At 34.4% G+C, this 23,666-nt stretch overlaps 5 protein-coding genes and 1 long non-coding RNA gene across 12 annotated transcripts; 2 read left to right on the forward strand and 4 right to left on the reverse strand.

Moving 5' to 3' along the window:
* Positions 1-65: 65 nt before the first annotated feature.
* LOC110650560 (8-amino-7-oxononanoate synthase) lies at positions 66-4,944 on the forward strand. The gene is made up of 11 exons (XM_021805583.2): positions 66-903; positions 1,030-1,160; positions 1,238-1,345; positions 1,801-2,039; positions 2,135-2,176; positions 2,444-2,531; positions 2,822-2,955; positions 3,143-3,231; positions 3,668-3,818; positions 3,915-3,983; positions 4,538-4,944. Exons 1-11 carry the CDS (start codon positions 663-665, stop codon positions 4,662-4,664), a joined length of 1,419 nt encoding a protein of 472 aa, XP_021661275.2. The 5' UTR covers positions 66-662; the 3' UTR covers positions 4,665-4,944.
* A 982-nt stretch (positions 4,945-5,926) lies between these two features.
* LOC110650567 (uncharacterized) lies at positions 5,927-6,994 on the reverse strand. The gene has a single exon (XM_021805593.2). The coding sequence runs from the start codon at positions 6,805-6,807 to the stop codon at positions 6,289-6,291; it is 519 nt and encodes a 172-aa protein (XP_021661285.2). The 5' UTR covers positions 6,808-6,994; the 3' UTR covers positions 5,927-6,288.
* Positions 6,995-8,462: 1,468 nt separating this feature from the next.
* LOC110650559 (protein NUCLEAR FUSION DEFECTIVE 2) lies at positions 8,463-9,589 on the reverse strand. The gene is made up of 3 exons (XM_021805582.2): positions 9,425-9,589; positions 9,217-9,314; positions 8,463-9,038 (listed from the first exon to the last, which is right to left on the reverse strand). The coding sequence occupies exons 1-3, from the start codon at positions 9,485-9,487 to the stop codon at positions 8,633-8,635; spliced, it is 567 nt and encodes a 188-aa protein (XP_021661274.2). The 5' UTR covers positions 9,488-9,589; the 3' UTR covers positions 8,463-8,632.
* Positions 9,590-10,024: 435 nt separating this feature from the next.
* Positions 10,025-14,514, reverse strand: LOC110650558 (probable alpha,alpha-trehalose-phosphate synthase [UDP-forming] 9). Its single transcript, XM_021805580.2, is given in 4 exon segments — positions 10,025-10,763; positions 10,848-11,121; positions 11,339-13,301; positions 13,304-14,514. Coding segments are annotated over 4 exon segments (2,574 nt in total). The 5' UTR covers positions 13,326-14,514; the 3' UTR covers positions 10,025-10,448.
* Positions 14,515-15,758: 1,244 nt separating this feature from the next.
* LOC131171952 (uncharacterized) lies at positions 15,759-16,860 on the reverse strand. Its single transcript, XR_009142621.1, has 3 exons — positions 16,519-16,860; positions 16,251-16,311; positions 15,759-15,795 (listed from the first exon to the last, which is right to left on the reverse strand). It is a non-coding gene; the product is annotated as an uncharacterized LOC131171952 (long non-coding RNA).
* A 3,425-nt stretch (positions 16,861-20,285) lies between these two features.
* Positions 20,286-23,655, forward strand: LOC110650563 (uncharacterized). Of its 7 annotated transcripts, none has more exons than XR_009142623.1 (6): positions 20,286-20,725; positions 22,057-22,137; positions 22,420-22,559; positions 22,667-22,772; positions 23,156-23,291; positions 23,435-23,655. XR_009142623.1 is itself a non-coding variant. In XM_058132505.1 (5 exons), exons 1-4 carry the CDS (start codon positions 20,408-20,410, stop codon positions 22,914-22,916), a joined length of 789 nt encoding a protein of 262 aa, XP_057988488.1. In that variant the 5' UTR covers positions 20,286-20,407; the 3' UTR covers positions 22,917-22,935; positions 23,435-23,655. The 7 variants fall into 7 exon arrangements, 5 of the variants coding, with proteins under 5 accessions (XP_057988488.1, XP_057988489.1, XP_057988490.1 ...); XR_009142622.1 differs by having other exon boundaries at positions 20,287-20,725; positions 22,667-22,935; XM_058132505.1 differs by lacking the exon at positions 23,156-23,291 and having other exon boundaries at positions 22,667-22,935.
* The last annotated feature ends 11 nt before the right edge of the window (positions 23,656-23,666 follow it).

Here is a 23,666-nt window from a genome sequence, read left to right on the forward strand (position 1 = left end):
ACCGTAGGTCAGAGCGTATTGTATCGAGCTTAAGGGAGCTGAAACTTGAGTGGAAAAGCATGGAAGAGAAATAGAAATAGAGAATTGGGATCCCCAAATTGCGATTGTTAGCTTATCCTCTGTGGGTGGTTCATTCAAATTTTTTCCGTTGTTCCCAAAATAACGTAGTGTTAGTGAAATCCAGGTTCAGCTGGACCTATGTGCGAGTAGTGGTGCTGTGGCTTGAGCGGAGGAGATTTCAACGGATAGGAAAGAAAAGCAGGTGAGGGACCAACGGCGACGGTACAAAGGGATATGATTGTGGTTTCTAGAACCTTTATATGAAAATAAGTGGGTTAGGAAGGCCTTCTTCGGTTATGACTTATAGACTGGGCTGGAGAAACGCCCATTAAGTTTTGACTTGTAAGCAGTCTGCAACTGTGATTAGAGTTGTAGCCTAGGAAAGCCCAACACGGGAATACACGGAAAGCCGAATACGGCAATCAAACAATATAACCCGACCCTTTTACACGGAAAGCCCAACCCGGCAATACATTATCCGTACCTTTCTCTTTACCTACGAGTCTACAACCACAATCTCAAGCTTTCAACTACTTTGGTTGAACTACCCGGTACCGGTGGACATAAAAACTACCGAGTGCCCAGCGTCTCCAAGTGCAAAAATGGAGAAGAGCTCATGGGACTACTGGGTACAGGAGGCTCTTGCAAAGCTTGAGTCGCTAAAACTGCTTCGATCTTTAAGGCCCATTTACCTCTCTAAAGAGTCTAACCCTTCGAGAAAGGTTGCACTTGGAGTTAATTACGAGGTGTTCGACGAAATGCAGCCATGGGATCGGTCCTCCGTTGAAGTCTCCATTTCAGAGTCCACATTTCAGAAATGGCTCCTTGAAATTCCCAGTTCCGGTACACTTGTTAGAATTTCACAAGCAGATTTTCCCCTTTTCGTTTCTTTTCCATTTGCAAGTGACTGCATTAATGTCTTACAAACAAAATATGAACTCTAATTTAATTTCCTGATGAGCTTAACAGGAGATGAGATTGTGTGTGGAAATGGAGTGACTGACCATAAAGTTGAGCAGTCCAAGAAGCTACTTTTATTCTCTGGCAATGATTACTTGGGGTTGAGTTCACATCCCACAATTGGCAAGGCTGCTGCAAAGGTTTGTTCATGTTTTCTTTGTTTATATTCATATTTTCCTGCTTGCCTTATATTGTGAACCTTATTATTCTAAATCAGGCAGCCCGAGAACATGGAATGGGACCAAGAGGTTCTGCTTTAATCTGTGGATACACCAGTTACCATAGGGAATTAGAGTCTTGCTTGGCAAACTTGAAGAAGAAAGAGGTATATGCTTAGATGGTTTAGAATGCCCGTAGTTATTCATAACTGGTTCAACAATAATGCTCTTAGTTATTGGAGCAGTAAAGCACAAACATGATCTGCATATATCTCATGTGATTAATTTAACAAATTTGTTGTATTTACCCTTTACAAAGATCCTGTTTCTCTATGTCATGCAGTGTCATGCACATGACTGAAACTTACTGTATTTTTTCTTATTTAATAATAAAACAAAAATTGATGACCTAATTCATATACTTGGGCAATACCCTCATCTGGTCTGATACAAGTAATTTTGATTGTCCAGATCATGGATAAACTATAAATTGGTTAGTTGAAATCCATGAAGGTCAGTCTTGTGATTTTTAGGAGGCTTAATTCTTTAAATCATTTTCTTTTGAAAGTTCAGGATATTCAACTGTAAACTGATGCATGCTTGTTTTTAATTTATGCTCTAGGATTGTCTTCTTTGTCCGACAGGGTTTTCTGCTAATATGGCAGTGATGGTAGCTCTTGGAAACATCAGCTCTCTTTTGGCTTCAGCTGAAAAACCTCCAAAGAAAGAAAAGATTGCCATATTTTCTGATGCACTGAATCATGCTTCAATAATTGATGGTATTCGTCTTGCTGAACGACAACAGAATGTAGAGGTGCATGTGTATAAACACTGTGATATGTCCCACCTTCGTTCACTATTGTAAGTCCTTACCTTATCTTAAAAGCTTTGTGACACCTTTTACATGTCATTTTTCATTCTTATTGTTCATCTCGAGGCATGTTATTTCTTGGCAGATCAAGTTGCGCATTGAAGAAAAAAGTTGTTGTGACAGATAGGTTAGCCATTTCATTCTAACTGCTACTGTTCAATACCTTCTTTCTATCTTTCTCCAGTTGTTCTTTTACATGGTTAAGAAAAACTAGACTGTCCTGCTTTCTTGTTATAACTTCTTCCTGTCAATATGGATTTGACCTATTCAGATTTAATTTAATTTTTATATATTTCTTAAAACATCATTGTGGATAAACCCCTACAATTTCCTCAGTGTACATATGTATATATTGCGGATTCAACGCAAGAGCTTCATTTTGTTCTTGTTGCAGCTTGTTTAGTATGGATGGAGATTTTGCACCAATGGTTGAGCTTGTGAAACTTCGCAAGAGGCATGGTTTTTTGTTAGTCATTGATGATGTAAGTGATCTTGAACGTTAAGGTATTTCAAAGAAGCATTTCAAGCTGTCTTTTACACATGAAGATTATTCAAGCACTGAAGCAAATTCTGAGATTTAACTTCAATGCATGGACTCTAGAAATTAAACATGGCAAAATAGTGGCAGTGGAAAAAGTTTTCTGTTATATTCCAACAAGATTGACCACTGACTATTGCTTAGCATTTCGTGGTTCACATATTTCAATGAAAATAAATTCATGCAACCAATAATAAAAGAAATAAAGCTGTTGAGAGATTTTATTTTTTTCAGGCTCATGGAACATTTGTATGTGGAAAAAATGGTGGTGGAGTGGCTGAGGAGTTTAATTGTGAAAGAGATGTTGACATATGTGTTGGAACTCTGAGTAAGGCTGCTGGTTGCCATGGCGGATTTATAGCATGCAGGTAAACTGTTTGCATGTGCTATCCGGTTGTTGAGAAGAATTGACATAAGTCAGTAGAAGGCATTTTTCATCTGGGCCATTGTTATTATTTTCATGTTTGAAACTTTTGAATCTCCCATGAATACTCCTTTCTAGTATTTTAACTACCCTTATTAATAGATTTTGTTATGCCAATACTTTGTGAACAGCAAAAATTGGAAGAAACTCATACAATCAAGAGGCCGCTCTTTTATATTTTCAACTGCTTCTCCAGTCCCTGTTGCTGCTGCTGCCCATGGTAAATTCTACTGCTTTTGCTTTTCCCTTTTGGTTTTAATTTTTGTTTTCAGAACTCCCATACCAATCCTCTGTAGTGCTGTACTTTTGTTAAATCTATGATCTTTTTGTTGATTACTTCTGGTATTTGTCGCCAAGTAACTTGGCCCATTTCCCATAAACGCTGCAGTCTGTAAAATGCCTCGTGCATGTAGCTCGGTTTTGATATTGATACTAAAGATTAGTTTCAAATGCAACTATATAAAGGCTTTTATGGGGGTGCATGTAATCCTTTATTTTTATGCTGTAGTCAACATATAGCACTTTATATGATAAAATAAGATTTATTTTGCTATATCATAGTACTGGGATATGTTATACTATTATTTCATCGTGTAGTCTTTTCCCTCCTTAGTTAAATATTTTGTATTTTTAACAACTTGAGTATAACCTGGCAGCTTCTGTTATTGTGGCAAAAAAGGAAGTGTGGCGTAGAAATGCAATTTGGAACAGAGTTAGGGAGTTTCAGGCTTTAACTGGAATCCCCATCAAAAGTCCCATAATTTCTCTAATTGTTGGGAGTGAAGAAAAAGCCCTGCAAGCCAGCCAGTCTCTCTCTCTCTCTCTCTCTCTCTCTCTCTCTTTGTGCATGAAATTATGGTTATTGTTGCAACACCTCCTGACTTTGTCATTGTCATGGATCAGGCATATGTTGAAATCTGGTTTTCATGTGACTGCAATCAGGCCCCCAACAGTGCCTCCAAACTTATGCAGGTTTTATTACATATTCTTCGTCATCCTCTTAATATTTTCTACATCAGAATGTATCATCATTTTTTGGTATATTTTCTTGGGAAAATCTGTTCATTCTATGCTGCTCTTTAGCCTTCAGTTTTTTGCAGAATGGAATGCAACTTTGACCCTATCAAGCTAAATTGTTTAATTAAAATTACTCAGAGAATTGCACACATATGTTGATAAGCATGCAAAGACGTGATTTTGCTTGTGGAGTTTCTGTTGGTCTTATTATGATTTGATTCAGTTTATGTCTCCCTGCGAGTCATCTTCCATGAGTAGTGATAATGGGTGGGTGAAGTCTTTTTTTTTTTTTTTTTCTTTTCAGCAGGCCTACTAATAACAGAAAATGGGTCAGGGTATATTCAAGTTCAAATTAGTTTTTTTTTGTTTAATGACATTTGGGAGTAAATACTAGGCAACGTTTGAGTCCACTTTACATATCTATTTTGAATGCCTTTTGTGTTAATAATGTTTATTTCATCTGCTTAACTCTTTGAATTGTTTCCTTTCCTTCTTTTATAAAATATTAGGCTGCGAGTGACTCTGAGTGCAACTCACACAGCAGATGATTTGAAGCAACTGATAGCCGCACTGTCCTGTTGCATCAACATTCAAGAAATTGGGAGCAACAGCTTATACGCATATGCTAGACTCTAGAAATTAATCCGGGTTCATCATATCAGTTATGAAGAATAGTAGAATAAGGAGAATTATAGCAAGGCAAATGAGATACTAGTGCACACAATTGGTGTGTGGTAGAGATCAGGTCTTGTTAAAGAAGATTTAGTTTCCATTTCAGCTTATTTTAGTCAATGTATTACTTTGGCAAATTTAGTGTAAACACTGAGTTAATGTAGTAGGACAAGTTCATGCAAATTGTTCCTAAACAATAATTGAGAATGCATGGGCCTGAGCCTGCCCAATATTATAGCTCCTACCTGCATGAAAAATTCAAAATGAATACAAGGTTATTTTAGCTGTGGATATCAAAAGGTTTATTACCCTTGACAGTTGCCTGGTGAATGATGATAGATTAGATTTTATAAGAGGTTGCTCTCAAGCAGTCATGTTTTGTCAGCAGTCTCCAAGGCTTACAAGAAATTGGACAAATTGTGAAATCAATAACTTGCTTAGAAGGAACTCGCACATAGTGAGTCCACATCCTTCCAAAGTGCCAGGATTAAAATTGTGTAAATGAAGATAGAATGACGACTAATATATTCTTTTAATAGAAAAATATATGAATGTTTTTAATCGAAGTAAGTTATCAAAATAACAAATTTCGAGTACAACACGCAAAATTGAGTCTTGATTGATAGACTATTTAAGACTCAGTCGATCTGTCTATTCAGGTCTTTGATTGTCATTTGTCGAGTTGGATCGCTTCACATGTCTAAGGTATGGAGATGAAAGTAGTGATATACTAACAAACTGCACATGAGTGGAAGTCAACATTGGCTGCTGAACTGTTTTCTTTGTGATTTCGCCTGCTTTCAATTCAATTTTGTGTCAAATTCTCTATGCTTGGGGGTCTCCATCCATAAGTAACTCACGGAGAGCTCGAGAAGAGAGATTTGAAAAGCCTGGGGTGGTCCATGCTCCATACCTCTTTCTAGTCCTACTAAGTTTGGATTGAATAGTAGGAGTTAACTACAGAGACCAAAGGCCATAAATGCTCTAATAAGTTACCGATTCCTGGCACGTTACGCATATGAGATTAGTTAAATGATTTCAAGAAGATTAGCGGCACCAGCAAGCCACTTTAAAAAAGTTTCTTAACTCCACTCGGCAAAATCCCACTTGACCAATTGCAATAATAAGAAATTGGAATTGATCGTGCCAAATTAAGAATATTACACAATATCCAGTGAGGAATAGATAAACTTATAATGATTTCTGAATTGCGTATTGATAAAAGATTCAGAAAATAATTAACCATTCCATAACAACCATTATCAAAGAACAAGTAATTTATACATGTATCATTTTCTACACCCAACACAACCAATCAACCAATCAAAACTAAAACTCTCTCTCTTAATCCTATACGCAAATCCTCATCATCTTCTTCGTCTTTATACGCCAACATCAAAAAGAACAATGGAAACACAAAAAAGTGAAATACATATTTATATATTATTGAAAGAAATTCATAAAGAATTGACAGGTAAGTGGAATTAGCGCCGCCACATAACGTCACCAACACAACTCTACAGCTGTTATCCAACGCATACCGGCGCAAACTAGAATCCATGGCGCATCTTTTTCTTTCTTTCTTTTCTCACCCAACTGCGATCACCGCCATGTCCTTATTACGGGACCCGTCCATCGCCAACGGCTTACCGGACCGGGAAACGGAGGCGTAACGGGAAGAGAAATCGTGAAAGCCACCGTAATCGTCTTCCTCGTCGAAATTACTGCTCTGACCGGGACCTTCATCGAAGTTCAAAGCGTAACTCAAAGGATCGTATTGGAACTTGCCGTGCCTGCCGTTGCCACTACTTCTGCTTCTATTAAATCTCCGGATGAAAGTTTTCCACTTGGGACCAGCGACAATCTCCGACCATTCTCGGATCTTCTTGATAGCCCTAACACCAGTGTGCCACCATGGATTATCGTCGCTATGACGTCTTGACGATCGGATTCGCTCCCACCAGGCCAACCCGACGGAGGAAGAACGACGGGAACCGAAGCAGGGGAAACAAAAGCAGCAGCGGGTGTTTGCGAGTAAAGAATTGGATGATTGCTCGGGGATGGAGTCTGGGTCTACATGGGCCATTTCTGGGTCTTCTGCGCCCATAAAGCCAATAGAAGTATAATCAAGCCTAATTAGCGAGAGAGACTTGTCTCTGGAGAGAGTATATGAAGAGATGGATTGTAACGGAAAGTTACGGGGAACCGGGCAGTGCCGGTTACGGAGCGGAAGAGATTTTTTTAGTGGGAGTCAGGGCTTAGTCCATATTTGTTAGAAAACGTGGACAATAGAGTTGGTAGTGATCGGGTGCTTCGCGAGGTCAATTTGGTGGAATTTTGATTGGGCCCTAATATGAAGTGTCCTGACGAGGAAAGATGGTGGGTCTAGTTTTTTTTTTTTTTTTGGTTGCTTGGAAGGAAATTAACAAGGAAGAATCCCAAGTAATCTGATTGCTGTGGATCCCAGTTAAGGATCTGCCAGCCTAATCGGACAGCAATGGTAGACCCAAGTGAGGAAGAGTCCAAAGTGATAATCAGATGCCCTGCCTCGCTCTGAAATTAATTAACAATTCCTAAATTTAATTAAAACGGAATCAAAATCAATAAAATGACACAACTAAAACTTTTTAATGATTTCATAAATCAAGAAACAAAGTGGAATTTAAGTATATAAAGATTTTTTTTAAGTAAAAAAAACAACAAAAACTTTAATTTCTCCATCCCAAACATGAGCTTTTAGTTATGAAATAATCAAGCTAAAACTTAATTAGTTATTAATAATTTTTCTTTTTTCGTAAAAAAATTATATAAATTTTAAAAATCTCTTTGTAATTAAAACATAAGGGTACAATAATTCTTATACTTTTAACAATATACATTCTTTAATATTTTTTTCATTTATAAATTTATATAATTTTTTTTACAATTATTGAAATTAAATCTTCTTTCTCTGTTAAACTCTATTTATTTACTAATTAGTTATTTTAATAGTTATTAATTACTAACTGTTAAATATTAATTATTAGTGATCAACTATTTATAAAGTGATTTAAAATAATTATACAGATATAAAAATAGCCATATCATCATCAACTTAAGAGGGATAACATTTCATAAATCTTGATACTTTGATTGTAATCAAAACACTAAAAGCTACCCTAAAACAATTGTTGAATAGGACTTTGTTGAATAGAACTTCAGTTGAAAAGAACTCAACTCCAGACAGTTGAACTGCAAATAAGAATCCAAAAGAGAATGAGGTAAAGTGTGAAACTCATCTCAAGAAATCCAAGTATTTGGAATATCTGTCGCTAAGCATTGATAATTTGGAAGTTCAAACAGTATTAAGAACAAATGTTGCATCCAATAGCCATGCATATAACTAAAACACACTTTCTTGTAAGAATGCATTTCTTGCTTTCTCCGATCATCCTGTGCAACAGAATAGAGGAACCATACTTGGAGGTCAGCATTACCCACTGTCCGTATCATGGATTAACAACATAAGCACAGCAACACTCACTCCTATCTTCATCCTCAGAAACTAGATACATGTTAACGTTTCAAAAACTCACTGTGCTGTTGCAGAAGAAGGATATTCCTCCTATCCTTGTTTCTAATGTTGAATTAAATCGACATTCAAATAATCCTTTGGAAACCACGTTCCCATCAACTCCAAAGGACAACATTCAAATCAAAGGTTAGTTTTACCTTGGTATGACACTTAAATATCAAGACATTCAAGTCAAACTCATTGTGCGATTGCAGAAGAAGGATATTCCTAAAACTTCATTACACACAACTGCACTGTACAGAGTCAATACAACAAAGTTCTGATCACAAACCACATTATTATTCAGCCCAATCTAGAAAGCCCTAAGTAGCACATTAGCACGCATTCCCTATAAGCAGTAGATACCGGGAAGCTCAACTTACAAGGCAAGAGCTTTTTCAGCTTTACCAGTATGAACATACCAGAAAGCACTTCCAGCAACATCAGACTTGCCAGAATCAATAGCAATAGCACCAAATGTTGCCCTGAAAGCTCCACAAACCACTGAGGGAGTCGTTGAATTAGTCTTGGCAGAAATTCTAACAATCTTGTGCAATCCCAGCCGCATCCCATCAGCCGCACAGGAAGTTTCCACTTTGGATATCTCAGATATAAGGCGGTTGAGTTCCTTGGGGGAGATATCAATGTCGTTGCCAAGGGCAAGCATAGAGACAAACGTGTCGATGACGTTGAAACCCAGAATGCTCAACGCCCTGTTGTTCTCTTCGGAGAATGAGGGGTGGGTCATTGCACGGCGGAGACGATCAATCTTGAGGAAAGTATAGCTGCAGATTGAAGAGGCAAGAAAAGGCATTGAATTTTTCAAATATAAACGTATATATGTGCATGTATGGCACCAAAGATTTCAATTTAGATTTCATTCTTCCAGAATTTCTCGGCAACCAAACAGAGTGTGTGCTAATACAGAAAGCGAAAAAGAAAGGGGCAGAAAAGAGAACTTGCTTGATTTGTTGCTGTAGCAGTACAAGAGCTGATTCAAATGGCGATACCGAGGGTTTGACTTTGATCCTCTGATAATCGAGCTCGTTTACAGCGCGAACCTGCACGATTCCAATCACATACGCAGATGCCCACAATTAATTTCCCTCTCCCCTTTTTCTCTTTACAATATCAGCATTCAAACGAATCAAAACCGAAGGAAAGAAAATACCTGCGAAAGGAAGAATATCACCAAAGCAAGTAGTGTAAGGACAGTGAAGCGACGAGAAGCCATTTTCCAATTTTTCTTTCAACACCAGAACTTCACCGTCACTGGTTTTGCTTCCAAAGCTTTCTGCGAACTGCGGTGCTAAAAAGAGCCCCTACAACTTCCTTGGTAAGTTGCTACACAGGACTCCGACTCATGGTTCGGACCCTCGTTGACCTCAGATTATTTCTGGGTCCATGGTCCTTGGCTGGCCCAATATGAAATTAACAATAATGGGCTTGGCAATAGTTGGAACACTAGATCCTTTCATGCTCTAAGAGTAAAAAAGAAATATAATTTCCAAAAAAAAATATATATATATATATATTAGACACACAATAAGTTTTAATTTAATAATATTAAAATTGTCTTTAGAGAATTTGTGAGTTCTATATAAGGAAACATCATATATATATATATATATATATATATATATATATATATATATAAGGAAACCTTGGAAATTGACCTTAGGAACACACTACAATTTGCAAACAATCAATTTTGCGAGCTGGTATTGATTTGATGGGACAAAAATTGCAGCATTCATTGTCAAAAACAAGATTAAACAAAGAGTAATGAATTCCACGGTATTAAGAATGTCTTTCATGTATAAGCAAAACCAATTCATGTATACAAGAAATTGTCTCCATTGGTATGACCTCTACCTCTGTGAACTGCACAAACTTCTTTCCAAACCAAAACATACATACATCAGCCTCCATCCTCCTGCAGTCTAGAGTTCAAAAAAATAAAATGAGCAAAAGAATACCAGTCAATCTCTCCCATGAAATAACTCAAAGGCAGCATTGGTGCCAGGCCCTGTACGCAATGACTAAATATCAACAACAGTGTCATTAGAAACCTCTGAATTGTATAAAGTAATGCACCTAAAACATGCATTCTTTTTCTTCATCCAGGCCATTGAACTTCTTTTGCCCGTATCCATGCACCAAAAGGATAACATCCTATTTCCTTTCAAATGACATTATTTGAAAGAAACTTGTACTTCTGCACTACCCCTTGACTTCAAACTTGAAGCAATAGCCAAGCCTTGAAGTAATGCTAGTACATCATCAATATCATCTAAGTAGTACCTAGCTTTGCTAGGTTTTTGGCCAACAGTGCATGCAAACATCTCTGGAGCTGACCGAAATGACAAACTAGAAGCCGTTCTCGATATGCTTTCAAACATGTCTTCATCAGATCTATCGTCCCCAATGCACATCACAAAGTCTGGGGATTTCCCACGAGAGATCATTGCAGAAAGAACTTTCTCTGCAACTAAACCTTTAGTAACTCCCTGCACATCAATTGGCCAACGTTAGACCTTTTGCCAAAGGAAGGCCAGATGAAATGAAAAACTATAGACAAAAGGCATGCATACCTGTGGCTTTACTTCAACAATATGCTGACCCCTCTTCGCAACTACTGGCTCATTTGCAAGGACATTTTCGAGATGATCCAACAGTTCTTTGGCCTGGCAAGATCCAAAAAAAGGATCAGCATATTGATGATGCCACACTAAGGCACTCTCCTTGGTCTCTATATAGGAACCATCAGTTGCTTCTGCATATGATTTTACAACAGGTTCCGCTATTTTTTTCCAATCAAAATCTGCCACAAAGGAACTGGTTTCCCAATTGGACATCCTACTCCACCTACAAGAAGAAAAATTAAACTTAATAATGTAAGGGGATTGATACCTGTTCTAGATTTCATGAAAACTACTAGTTTCATTTAATACACGCAGAGAAGTAAAAAACTTCCATCAAGTCAGGAATCCACTAGCTTTTTTTTTGCGTGTGTGTGTGTGTGTGTCAACTCATTAGTAAAATTTGAATCTAAAAATTTAACATAGCATTCCAAGTAACACACCTCATGAAGTATCCATGCTCTGCTGCTATACCCAAATTCTCACATTGAGCAAACCAATCACTCAGAGAATCTTTCCCCCTTCCACTAACTATAAACACAGTGTTCTTAGGGTCATTACAAAGGTTGTTCAGGACAGATACAACTTCAGGACTGGGGGTTTTAACAATGGAAGTTTGAGGGACCACTGTTCCATCATAATCCAAAAATATCACCCTCCTATATGTCCTCTTATATGCAGAGATAATATGTTCATTGGAAAGCTTCCTAAAGCTTGGTTGAAGTGACAAAATCCTAAAATTCAGACCAAAACCAATACCCCGGCAACTCTTGTTGTAATGATCTTTGCAAGCTCGCTCCAAGTCCTGCACAAAACTGCGAGACCAATAAGCCACATCATGAGAGCTAATATATCGATAGTGCTTCTCATGCCTCAACTGCTTCTCTAAATCAGGCATGGTGAGGGCAAGATTTAATGCATCCGCTACAGCTTCAACGTCCCATGGGTTTACCCTTATTGCACCACTTAGAGATGGTGAGCAACCAATAAATTCTGAAATGACAATCGTACTTGCATGAGGCGATTGAGAATCAACTCCCAGAGCTTCATCCATTTTATGAGTCCCCTGCCTACAGACAATGTAGTCATATGGGATCAGGTTCATTCCATCCCTCACTGCATTTACAATACAACATTCAGCCAATGAATAGTAGGCTGTTTTCTCATAAAAAGGTACATAACGATCAATCAGAACCACTGGTTCATAGCCTGGAAAACCAAAAATACTGTTTATCCTTTTGGTAATCAAGTATGTCTCCTTTTTTACTTCTTGTACATCTTTCCCTGAGCTCCTTGCAGGATTTAAAATTTGAACCATGACCACCTTCCCCCCAAATTCAGGATTCTGCTGCAAAAGTTGTTCCATGGCTAATAATTTCAGACTGATGCCCTTGAAAATATCCATGTCATCAACTCCAACAATAATCTTTTTCCCCTCAAACTGTTTTTGGATTTCTTTAACCTTGATGGAAGAAGAAGGGTGATTTAGAGCAGATTCTAGTTTGCCCTTATGAATTCCTACAGGCAAAATTTTGATGTACACTATGCGACCAAAATACTCAAGTCCAATATGACCACGTTTTGATTCATAATCTAGGCCCAACATTCGGCTGCAACAGGACAGAAAGTGGCGAGCATAATCAAATGTCTGAAAACCAATTAAATCTGCATTCAGCAGTGCTTTCAGAATTTCATCTCTGACAGGCAGAGTTCGGTAAATTTCTGATGAGGGGAATGGGCCGTGAAGGAAGAAGCCAAGCTTAACTTTGTAGTAATGCTTCCTCAAGAAAGTAGGGAGAACCATTAGGTGATAGTCATGAACCCAAACATAATCTTCTTCAGGATTAATCACTTCCATAACCTTATCTGCAAAAATTTTATTAGCAGAGACATAGGCCTGCCACAGCATCTTATCAAAGCGAATGCCATGATCAGGGCACATTGGCAGCATATAATGGAAAAGGGGCCACAAATGGTGCTTACAGAAACCATGATAAAACTTTTTGTAAAGTTCAGGAGGAAGAAACGTTGGTACACAGTTAAATTCCTCCAGCAGTTTCTGGGAAACTTCTTCTTGTTCACTAGCATCTACATCAACCTTCAGAGATCCCACATAAACAACCTCTGTATTGATTGAGAATCCATCCTTCATTTGAAACCAAAGTGAATCCTCATCAAAACTGAATGACCATTTGCTCGATTTTAAATCCTTTTGAGCATGTAGAGGAAGAAAATTTGCCACTATAATCTTCTTCTTGTGGCATACAGCTGATGGAGCATCTGAATCTCTATCATTGCTTCCATCACCATCTGTGTTGGAAAAAATTCCTGAAACAGAGATCATCCTTTGGAGAGATCTGGGACTTCGAGGGAAATTCAACATGTCTCCAGATGCTAAGTCCAACAATTTATGCAAGATCTTGACATCATTGTTGCCAGTTTTTGTTTTAATGTTTCTAGGTCTTTATTTGGAGCTATGGAGATATTAGATGATCAATGGTTTGCTTTTCTTCCAAACAAGATCTTGAAGGGCTAATATAAAGTGTGGAGATTTAAATACCTACAGCAATGGGGGGAAAACACTTGTTAACTTCAATAAGATAAAAATTAAATATAAAACAAATAAAAAATAAAAGCATTAAACTAAGAAGATATATACGAAGTGAATGAGCATGATATAAAATATTTCATTTCTGGTGCAGTTACAGATCTAAATCTTACACACACGGAAACTCTTGGTCATATAAAATATCATATGTTCCTTCCCTTCTGTGGATAAAAGCTTCTTATTGTCTTTTTCGTCAATTATTTTCAACATAAACACAGAATTTCGCATATTTCAAGAGAGCAACAAATAGCAAAGGTATTCTAATTCTAAAGCTTCGCTACCCAATTATCGGGTGCATGATACAATCAGGACAATTTTTCAGTTTATATGCATAAGCCTAACATATAAACATAATAAGAGTTTGTTTAACATTACTGTTTGAATCATTGTTAAGAAGAGTACTATCTTAAAAATGCTTATTAGAGACCCTTACAATTTGATATACTTTAGTCACAATAACTCCAAACCAACTATTTCAAACCTTTTTATAACAATATCTAAAAGGGTGTTTTTCCAGAAAAGCAATTTCAACCTCAATGTCAAAGAGGCTAGAAGTGTAGTTCTGCACTAGGTAATTGTGCCTTCTGACCATTTCGAGTTAACATGCACAATAGAACCAAAACAAAGATGAGAAGCAAGAGAGGCATAGTCTTATTGACATCTCACAGATATGGTCAAAAACGATAAATGCTTCGAAAGAAAGAGTTAAGGAAGGCTGTGATTTGGTCTTTCCATTAAGTACAGACAAAGTCATAACACATGATAAGACCTACAAAACAAGTGAATTATCTATAAGCATCTAACTAGAGCTGACTTGGTTGAAGAAAACCAACTAGGGATTGGCCAAGTATTCCAACCCAATGTTAAAAGCATTCAAATTTAACCAACCTCGATCTCATAGATATTCAACTTTACTGACAATAAAATCAGTTCATAACATAGATATATCGGTCAAAGGAAATAATAAAGAAAATTAGACAGCAATATATAAATAACGAGAAAAGGGAAAACAGAAAAATTGTTTATATACATACCAATTTTCATTAGCTCAAAACCAGTCAACAGATTTTGCTCGATTTTCTTATTCCTAGGCTCATGCAAACAGAAGAACAATTTGTTTAGTAAAAGTTGAATCAACATTTTAAAGCCGGTAAAGCGGAACATTCTGCTAATTGAAAAGGAAGCCACAACGAATTCTACCAATACGGAATAATCTTCTTACACATGCCTTTTATATCATTGGACTCCAACAAATCCATTAAATAACATGATCTGCCTTCAAATAATAACTATGGCCAGAGGATTACAATTTGATAAGTTAGGTTGGACAATAATGGAGTTGGCCAATAATAAGCAAAAGTAGGGAAAATACTTGATGGATGATTTTATTTTTTTTTTTTTGGCATGTAAAAAGCTTCACAAAACATCATTAATCTCCTAATTGTTCATTAGATTGTATTGTTAAACAACCATGTCAAGGGAAATTTTCAGTAATTGCTGAATTCTTTATTGTCATAATTGATGAATTCCTAAATTATTATCAAACTAACACACAATTCTACAGCTGGGTATTATCTGTGGCAGCTAAAATTTGATCTTAACAGTGAGGAGTGACAACTTGACAGGGAAAATATGCATATAATACACCCTATTCATGCATACACGTCTCTTACACTAAAATTTATTTCCTAGGAAAAAATTTTAATCAAAATTAGGCATTAAAAAGAAATTCCATGCTACCATTATCTATCAAAACTAATGGGGTTTCATAAAATTTTCAAATACATCTGACGCCAATCAACAGTTTGAAATTTTAAGAGTTTAAAAACTTAAGGATCTGTTTAGACGGTGGGAAAGCGTAACTAATGGAAATGCAAGAAAGAGTAAGAAAGGAAAAAAAAAAAAAAAGTAAAAAAGAAGAAGGATAAAAAGGTTTATAATAAAAAAAATCTTATATTTAGGAATTGATTAATTGATAAAAAGAGAAAAAAGAGTAAAAAAATAAAAAAAAGGAGAATAAGAAGGATTATAATAAAAAAAAATTATATTTAAAAATTAATTGATTAATTAATAAAAAAATAAAATAAAATAATATATATTTTTTATATTTAAAAAAATAAAAAAATTTTAAAAATATATAAATAAAAATATTTATAATTATTAATTTCTCCCTCTAATTCTTTCCTTACACTTTCACATAAAAATTAAAGTATAAAAAAAATAAAAATTTAAAAGATAGAGGAAGGTAAAGTTTACCTGTCTTATCCTTGCCTCCGTTAACCCACTCCTCTCCTGTTAATAAGATAATTACTTATTACTCCTTGTTTTTATTTACCCCTCTCCCACCCTTCTTCAATCAGACCCTATAGAAATCTTAAAGCTTACAGATGAAAAGAAAAATGAAAAATGGCGGGACAATCGTGGAGATGTGATAGGTACAGTAAAAAGGGGAACAGAACCAAACAGAGGGGGAGATGAAAGAACACAGAGTTGGAGTTTCTTAGAAGACAAGTGAGCTCCATGAACATAAAGCCTATTAGACAAAGAGGTAAAAAAAGGAGAGAGAGAGAGAGAGAGAGAGAGAGAGAGATGATGACGAAGATCACTGTTCATGGGAAAGAATGAGAGTAATTAAATTTAGGGGGAAAAAGAAAAACTTGAGAGAAATGTCCAAACCTTGAGATCTCAGAATCTCCACTCACACACACAATCCAATATTGAAAAGAACCAGGAAAAACAAAACTTACCTGGAAGAAAATAAAAAAGGCTTCTAACTAGCTGTTCAGTAAAACTGTGAACCAATGTTTCCTGCGAAAATCATTAAAAAAAAAAAATCAATGAAAACAAACTATAATCGTTTGTTGAGAAAAACCCGGAAACTTGCAATCCGAAGAGCCCATTAGGCCAACACCTGTCGCCCAGTTTCCCGGCAACCAAACAAACATCAAGAACGTACAAATAAAATTAAAGAAAAGAAAAATAATAAAAAGTAAAGGATAATATGAAAAGACTTACAAGAATAGAAGCAAGTATCGTGAAAGAGAGAATGTTAATGTTAACACTGGATTCAGAATACAAGATGATGGACAGAGGATGAGAAGGGCAGATGTTAGGTTCGAAACCGGTGAGATTTTGAGAGTTTATTTATGCTTTCGAAACCGACTAAAAATAAATGGAAGAAATGTGAAAAAGAATATAAAGGAAAGAGATACATGAGTTTCCGTCTGGTGTTTCAGCAGAGGAAGCTGAAGCTAAAATATATGAATACAAAAGTCAAACACAAACTTATTTTATATTTTTTAGTACTTTCAGATTACAGAGAAAAAGAGACAGCGCGCAGACAGTTAGATTGTAACTGTGATTGGTCTTGCGTTACACGCTAGAATAGATTGATATTCAGATTTAACGTCAAAATAATATATTTTTTTAAATTTAATTTTTAATATTTTTATTTATTATATTTTAAAAAATTAATAATATCTTGGAATATCAGTCACATATTCTTATCCTGTGTTTGTCCTCTCTTACTACGGAACTACTTTTTCACTTTTCTTATTCTACTTTTCTTTTACTAATAACAAAAATAAAACTCCAAAAAAATAAAATATTACTGTACCAAAATTAAATTAATTATTTATTCCGTACTTGATATAGATTAAATTTCAATTATAAATTTAATTTTTATTATTAATTGAATATTAATTCCAGCTAAATAATAAAAATAATAATAATAATAAGCGAGAATACCAAAGAAAGAAAGAAAATTTAGGTGGCAAAAGCAAGTGTTGAATGTGGAAATAAAAAACATTATCCGGTACTATGACTGTCTACGTACGTTTGGATAAACATAGACTTGGCCCACCTCATCTCTCTTCTTCATCTTCTTTTGGAAAATGAAATTTATATACAGTGATTGCCTACTTTAAAAAAATAAAATTACTTATTAATTTTTAAATTTTATTCAAATTATAATTTAATCTTTTTATTTTTTAATTTAAAATAATTCAATTTTTTATATTTTATTTTATCAATAAATTCATCCTTTCCTATAAATTAATACTAATCAATTATAAATTAAAAATAACTAAATTTCCAAGTTTTTTTTTTGGAATTTCCATATTATTGCATATATTTATTCTTAGTCAAGTCTTTTATTTATTTATTTTTTTCTAGGAAAAACTCCAACGGGAAAATTTGCATTGATTGAGGGAAACAAACTCCTGCCAAACAAAAGGAAGAACTTTAAACAGCACACCATATCTCAATATACAACAGGAGCGGCAAGAGATTATATTAAAAACTATGAGCAACAGAGGACAATGACAATGCAAAATAATTTAAAAAATAAATAAATAAAATTATGCAAAAGACTTAAAACCAAAACACCATTTATCAACAATATCGTCAGTTGCTAATTAATCTAAAATTAATTAAAGATCAAATAATCACCAACCATCATTTCCAATATTTATCTGCTATTGGGATGGCTTCAAGGTCTATTAATTAAAATTTTGTAAATTTTTTTTTTTTTTTTTTGGTGAAAACTAAAACTTTGTAATTGTAAAAGAGACAACCATCCCAATTCCCATCAATGGGATCAATCCTTTCCTTGAAAAAGAGAGGAACAATATTTGCTCCACTATTCTTTCTTTCTTGTAAGAAACAGCTTTAGCAGCAGACTCAAGTAATTTAAAAAAAAAAATAAAGTAAAAAAAAATATTTTTAATATATAAATAAAATTAAATTTTATAAGACTCATAACTCTTTATTTATTATTATTATTGTATTTTTTTTTCTCTATAATTTCATATAAATCATTGTATATGACATCAGGCTGTCCTTATCCACAAAAAGGCCTGATTGGAGGGTCACTAATGCTTATCCTCTTCTCATATACTTTGGCAACAAGTTTGGAATGCTACACCTGACGTTTTTGCTACGACTCCATATTTTACCAGTAAGTAGTTACGTGGTGCGAGAATTTTCCTTTCCTATTAATAAATATGTCAATCAAATAATTAGTCCTCACTTGCCGTAATTAAAAACTTTGAAGCTGCTTTCAATTATTCACCCCTAGACCAGAACTCTAATAGTTAGAAGCTACTTCCTTATCCAATTATTCAGCTAAGTCTAAAACGACATTTTGTGGCTAAAGATCATAATAAATTAAGTATTTTCGACTAATTATTTTGACCAAATTGTATTGAAATATTATAGAGTTGGAAATATTATAGAGTTTAATTTAAATTGGGTTTGGGTTGGATAAATAATATATGTATCAAATTTAGGTTGATTCAAGTTTATTTTATTTTATTTTATTTTAAAAATGAAGTTTCATATGTTAATATCGATTATTTAAATTTATTTATATAAATTATTATATATATATATATATTAATTTTTATAAATTTTTATATCTCATACCTAAAAATTTAAGTATTACTTACTCAATTCGTATCAATTTTTTTTTCTTTTTTTTTTAAATTATATGACTTTTTTTTAAATAATAATTTATTTATTAATTTATTAATATGCCCCTATTTAATACATATTGAAAAAGTCAAATCTATTAGTTTCAATAAGGGTAATTGGACAAAGAAAAAACAGTAAATATTTTGCATATCCTAATATTTTAATTTTGATTTTGATATCTAACGTTTGACATCATATGTAAATGTATCCAATTTCTGATATTAAATTTATAATTGGATAAAAAACTAAACTTTTACAGTAATTTTCAATTATATCTAAACATTACATTTTGGATTGTAAATTCAAAATTTTGAGAATTATAGTTAAAATCTAAAATTGATTTAGATAAAATTTAAAGTTTGTCTATTAAACTTATAAATATAGTAACTAAACGTCGTAAACTTTAAATTTTATAATCCAAATTCATAGAAATCTATTTATATATATTTTAAATAAGCTGATTTTATTATTTTAATTTATGTGATCATAAGTTTTAAAATAGTCAGTCAGCTTAATTATTAAAATATAATTTTTTTAGACTATTTAATTACCGTAATTATAAATTTAAGACATTTAATTACCATAATTATAAATTTCTTTGATAAAATTTAAATTTTTCTAAATCAATTTTAGACTTTGACAACAATTAAACTCAATTACGATTAATTTTTTTCAAAATTGAAAGGTTTTGACTATAATTATAAATTACTACAAATGTTTAGCTATTATGTCACATTGTAAATTTAATTTTTAAAATTAGATATAATTATATTCAATATCAAACGTTAGAATACCAAAATTAAAATATTAGGATAAAATTGTAATCGGACTAAACTAAACAAAATTTAGTAACATAAGAAAAAAAACTAAATAAAATTTATTGTTTTAATTATTTTTTCTTAATTTATGTGAAAAAAAATTAAAAATGTAGATTATATAAAATTATTAAATTTTTAAATAAAAAATATTGATAAAATATATTTTGTATAAATTATTAATAAAAATATATAAAATTAAATAAATTTAAGTATTATTCAGATAATAATTGAGTTTGAAATAAATTTAATAAACTTAAAGATAAATTCTAATAAGTATAGAACGAGTCCTAATATTAAGATTAATAACCAGATTCAAATTAAAAAAAAAAAAGGTGATTTTCGTCGTTCCATTTTTATTTGTGGCTACGCTCAAGTCCAAGCATGGGTTGATCAAGGATGATTCTAAAATGGGCTTCTTTTTACTTGTAAGATGGGCTTGTCTTCCTTCTGATCCTTCTGTAATTGGCCTATTCTATATCACACAGTTGAGATTGGAAGGAAAAAAAAAAAAGAAAACGAAAAAAGGGAATGAGTTTATTTAAAGGCGCCGGCGAGGACCAAGTCACCAACTTCTTTCCCGGCTGCTGACTTTAGTTACTAAGGCTTAGCAGATAATGCCTGGCCCCGGACCTCACCTTATGTACGCCATGGGCTCCGGTCTGGCCCTTACCACTTTGACCAACGGCCGCTTCACCCCGCATCACACCCTCACCTACACCATCAATGCCTTTTTTGGTCCTGACATTGGTTCTTTCTCCGAGTGGCTCGGCTCTAACCTTGGTCCCTCTGCTCAGCTTTTCGGCTCTGCGCTAGCTGACTATATCCATGACCCCTTCTACTATGTCTTGATTCTGGGCCTTCCCTTGTGTGTTTTGTACTCTTGGCTCTCCAAAATTTTGCTTCAAAGGAAGATTCTTGATTCAGTTTCTGGGGTGAGTTTTATATCGCTTGCGTAAGGTTTATTGAGGAAAATAGTAGGATATTTTGAAATCTCGATTCATTTGATTCTTTCAGCTCTCAGTTAATTACATTTATATGCGTTTTCAATTTTTTGTAAATCAAGCACGATTTTTTTTTCAATTATTCCACTACTTCGTTGGTTGTGAATTTTGATCATTGGATTGGTTTGCCCAATGGTTATCCAGATTGGTTTTGGTTTGAAGATTTGATTGATTTTTTGAATCCACTAAGGCACTAATTGTGATGGAGCTCGATGGGTTTGAGACTTTGTGTTTGTGGGATTTTGTTGCACTGGTTCTTCTTTAGCTTCAATTAGTACTATTGGGATTCAGTAGCTTGGCTTCATTACTTTACTGGTTCACAAGTAGCTTCCTGTACATGTTATATATATGTATAATCCAAGGCATACCCTAGATCATTGGGGGTTTTATTATTGGTATCAGAACCTTTAGCCATTCTTCCTCTCATCTGGTCAATTTTTCTCCTTAACTGTTTGTCTGTTTACTTCGTCCCCCCATGGCCTCAACTCTGCAGCTATATATGATTCAGTGTGGCTACTGTGGATAGTTTGGTGGCTTATTCTGATGCGGACTGGGCTGGTTGTCCTAACACACGTCGTTTGACGTCTGGCTATTGTGTATTTCTTTGCCAAACTTTTGTCTCTTGCTTTAGTGCTGAGGCTGAATATAAAGGTGCTGCTAATGTTGTACCTGAGTGCTCCTAAATCCGCAATCTTCTTCAAAAACTCAAGATTTTTCTTCCTAAAGCAACTATTTTTTTTTTTTTTTTATTGTGATAGCATCAGTGCTGTTTATTTATCAAGTAATTCTAGTCAGCATGCTCGCACCAACGCGTTAGCTTGATATTCATTTGTTCGGGAAAACCTTTTTTTAGTTCAGGTTCATGTTTTACATGTGCCATCTTCTATGCAGTATGCTGATATTTTTACTAGGGGATTGTTGAGCACACTTGTTTTTTTTTTTGAGACAATGTTTGCGTTCAATGTTCTCCCACTGTGATTGAGGGGCCTGTTAGAGTTAGTTCATGACTCCTATTCAGGTATCCTTTGTGTTATTTGGTTTTCCTGTTACTGTAAGTAGCTTCCAACGCAGGTTGTAATATTCTTATATAAGTAGCTTCCTGTATGGGTTGTAGTATTCTTATATATATGTAATGCAAGGCATTTCCTAAATCACTGAGGGTTTAATTATTGTTTAAGCTGGAACAAATAATATTGACTAAGTGCTAACAGTCTACTGTGACTAATGTGGACTTTTCATCTGTTTGCTATATCATTCTGCAGGTGCCCCTTTCAAGGAGGCAATGCTTATTGTTGGCGGCTGCTGGGTGTTTATCACACTTTTTCCTAGATCACTTGTTTGAGGTAAAATTCTGAAATTTATATGCTGTGCTGCCAAGTGATAATATTAATAAAATTTGATCAGTAAGCTAACTGTTTTCCTCTAATAATTTTGGGAGAAGGAAGGAAGTAATTTCTACGTTGCTGATGCATTTTTGGCCCTTTAGTAATATATAGTGAAATATCTTACTGATAACTGGCTTTTCTTTTCACCCTTCTTTGTGCCTTTGGTTGCCATACTTTTTTTTTTTTAATTACTTGTGCTTTTTTTTAATTGATTTTTCAACTTGCCATCAAAATGTGAAGGAAAATGGACATTCATCAGTGTATACCTGGATATTGAGCACTGGTTGGTGGAAGAATCAAGCACCCATCAATCCAGATGCTGTCGTTGTGGTTGGCTTCCTATGCACTTGCTTAATTGGAGGCTTTATTTACATCAACAGGTCTATATTTTTTTTGGAACCTTGCATGCTTATTTTCATTTGGCTTTATTCTAATGTGGGAGTGCTCCTTCACATATTGTATATTGCTCAAAATTTTTGGCATGCAGGGTAAAATCCTTAAAGTTCACTAGAAAGGAATCGCACCAATCATTGAAACTTATTATGATCATAGCAAGCCTCTATTGCTTGTGGTGTGCGAGCCAAATATACTGGGTAAATCCTCGTAGGCCAGCAGTTGGTGAAGAGGCTGATCTTGGAGTGCTTGTATTTCTTGCTACTTATTTATTTCTTCCTCATTGTTTGTGCTTTATTTCCATGAATCCTAAAGATCATGACACACAGCAACTTCCATTATAGCATAAACATAATCACATAGGTAAGTTGGGACAAAACAAGTTCTGCAATTTCCATTCAATTTCTACAATCCTGCATACACACATTTTGAGTTATATTGTCTGCTAGAATTGGTCTCTCTTTATTATTAGGTATTTCATTTATTAAATATGTATAATATTATTCCTCTTATTTTGCGTGTGAAATGATACCAGTCAAGGAAATGAAATTCTAGTTTTGATGGTTTTTTTTCTTCTGTGTAGAAGTGGAAAATCTCCTTGGCTACGTTTGGCAAGACATGATCATAGTTGTATTTCAATTGCAATTACATTACTTGTCTTGTTACGTTGTTTGGTTTCAAAAAGAGAATTTATTGTAATGCAATGCCAATTAGATCATGTAATTTTTGTTACTTTAACTAATGTATTTTATGTATTCATTTAAGTGTTATTTGAACTCATTTAGAAACTAATTTCAATTATATTTTCAAATTTTGCATGCCAAACTCCATCAATGAACCAAAAACTGAGGCGTTTTTGTAGAGACCTCGAAGGCTGGATTTTGTTTGTGTTATTGTTGAGTAGCTCCAGATGAAACTCCAGTTCACTAACAGATAGGGTGGGCCTCGTGAGACGACCGGATATATTTGATTTATTTGTATAAGAACCGAGGGTAGTATTGTGTTCAATGTCTTGATTTGAGACTTTGCTTTGTCGAATATAAAATTGTGATAATTATAGCAAAGGCTCCAAATTTATTGGTATTCTTTGACAG

This window comes from Hevea brasiliensis, chromosome 13 (genome assembly GCF_030052815.1).
Source record: "Hevea brasiliensis isolate MT/VB/25A 57/8 chromosome 13, ASM3005281v1, whole genome shotgun sequence".
Taxonomy (NCBI): Eukaryota; Viridiplantae; Streptophyta; class Magnoliopsida; order Malpighiales; family Euphorbiaceae; genus Hevea; species Hevea brasiliensis.

Coding starts and splice junctions, on each gene's coding strand:
- LOC110650560 (XM_021805583.2), top strand. CDS start 663: ATGGAGAAGAGCTCATGGGACTACTGGGTACAGGAGGCTCTTGCAAAG. Junction 1,161..1,237: donor TTGGCAAGGCTGCTGCAAAG/GTTTGTTCATGT, acceptor ATTCTAAATCAG/GCAGCCCGAGAACATGGAAT. Junction 3,819..3,914: donor AAAGCCCTGCAAGCCAGCCA/GTCTCTCTCTCT, acceptor GTCATGGATCAG/GCATATGTTGAAATCTGGTT.
- LOC110650567 (XM_021805593.2), bottom strand. CDS start 6,807: ATGGGCGCAGAAGACCCAGAAATGGCCCATGTAGACCCAGACTCCATC.
- LOC110650559 (XM_021805582.2), bottom strand. CDS start 9,487: ATGGCTTCTCGTCGCTTCACTGTCCTTACACTACTTGCTTTGGTGATA. Junction 9,315..9,424: donor TGATATTCTTCCTTTCGCAG/GTATTTTCTTTC, acceptor GGAATCGTGCAG/GTTCGCGCTGTAAACGAGCT. Junction 9,039..9,216: donor CTGCTACAGCAACAAATCAA/GCAAGTTCTCTT, acceptor TTCAATCTGCAG/CTATACTTTCCTCAAGATTG.
- LOC110650563 (XM_058132505.1), top strand. CDS start 20,408: ATGCCTGGCCCCGGACCTCACCTTATGTACGCCATGGGCTCCGGTCTG. Junction 20,726..22,056: donor TTCTTGATTCAGTTTCTGGG/GTGAGTTTTATA, acceptor ATCATTCTGCAG/GTGCCCCTTTCAAGGAGGCA. Junction 22,560..22,666: donor GGCTTTATTTACATCAACAG/GTCTATATTTTT, acceptor TTTGGCATGCAG/GGTAAAATCCTTAAAGTTCA.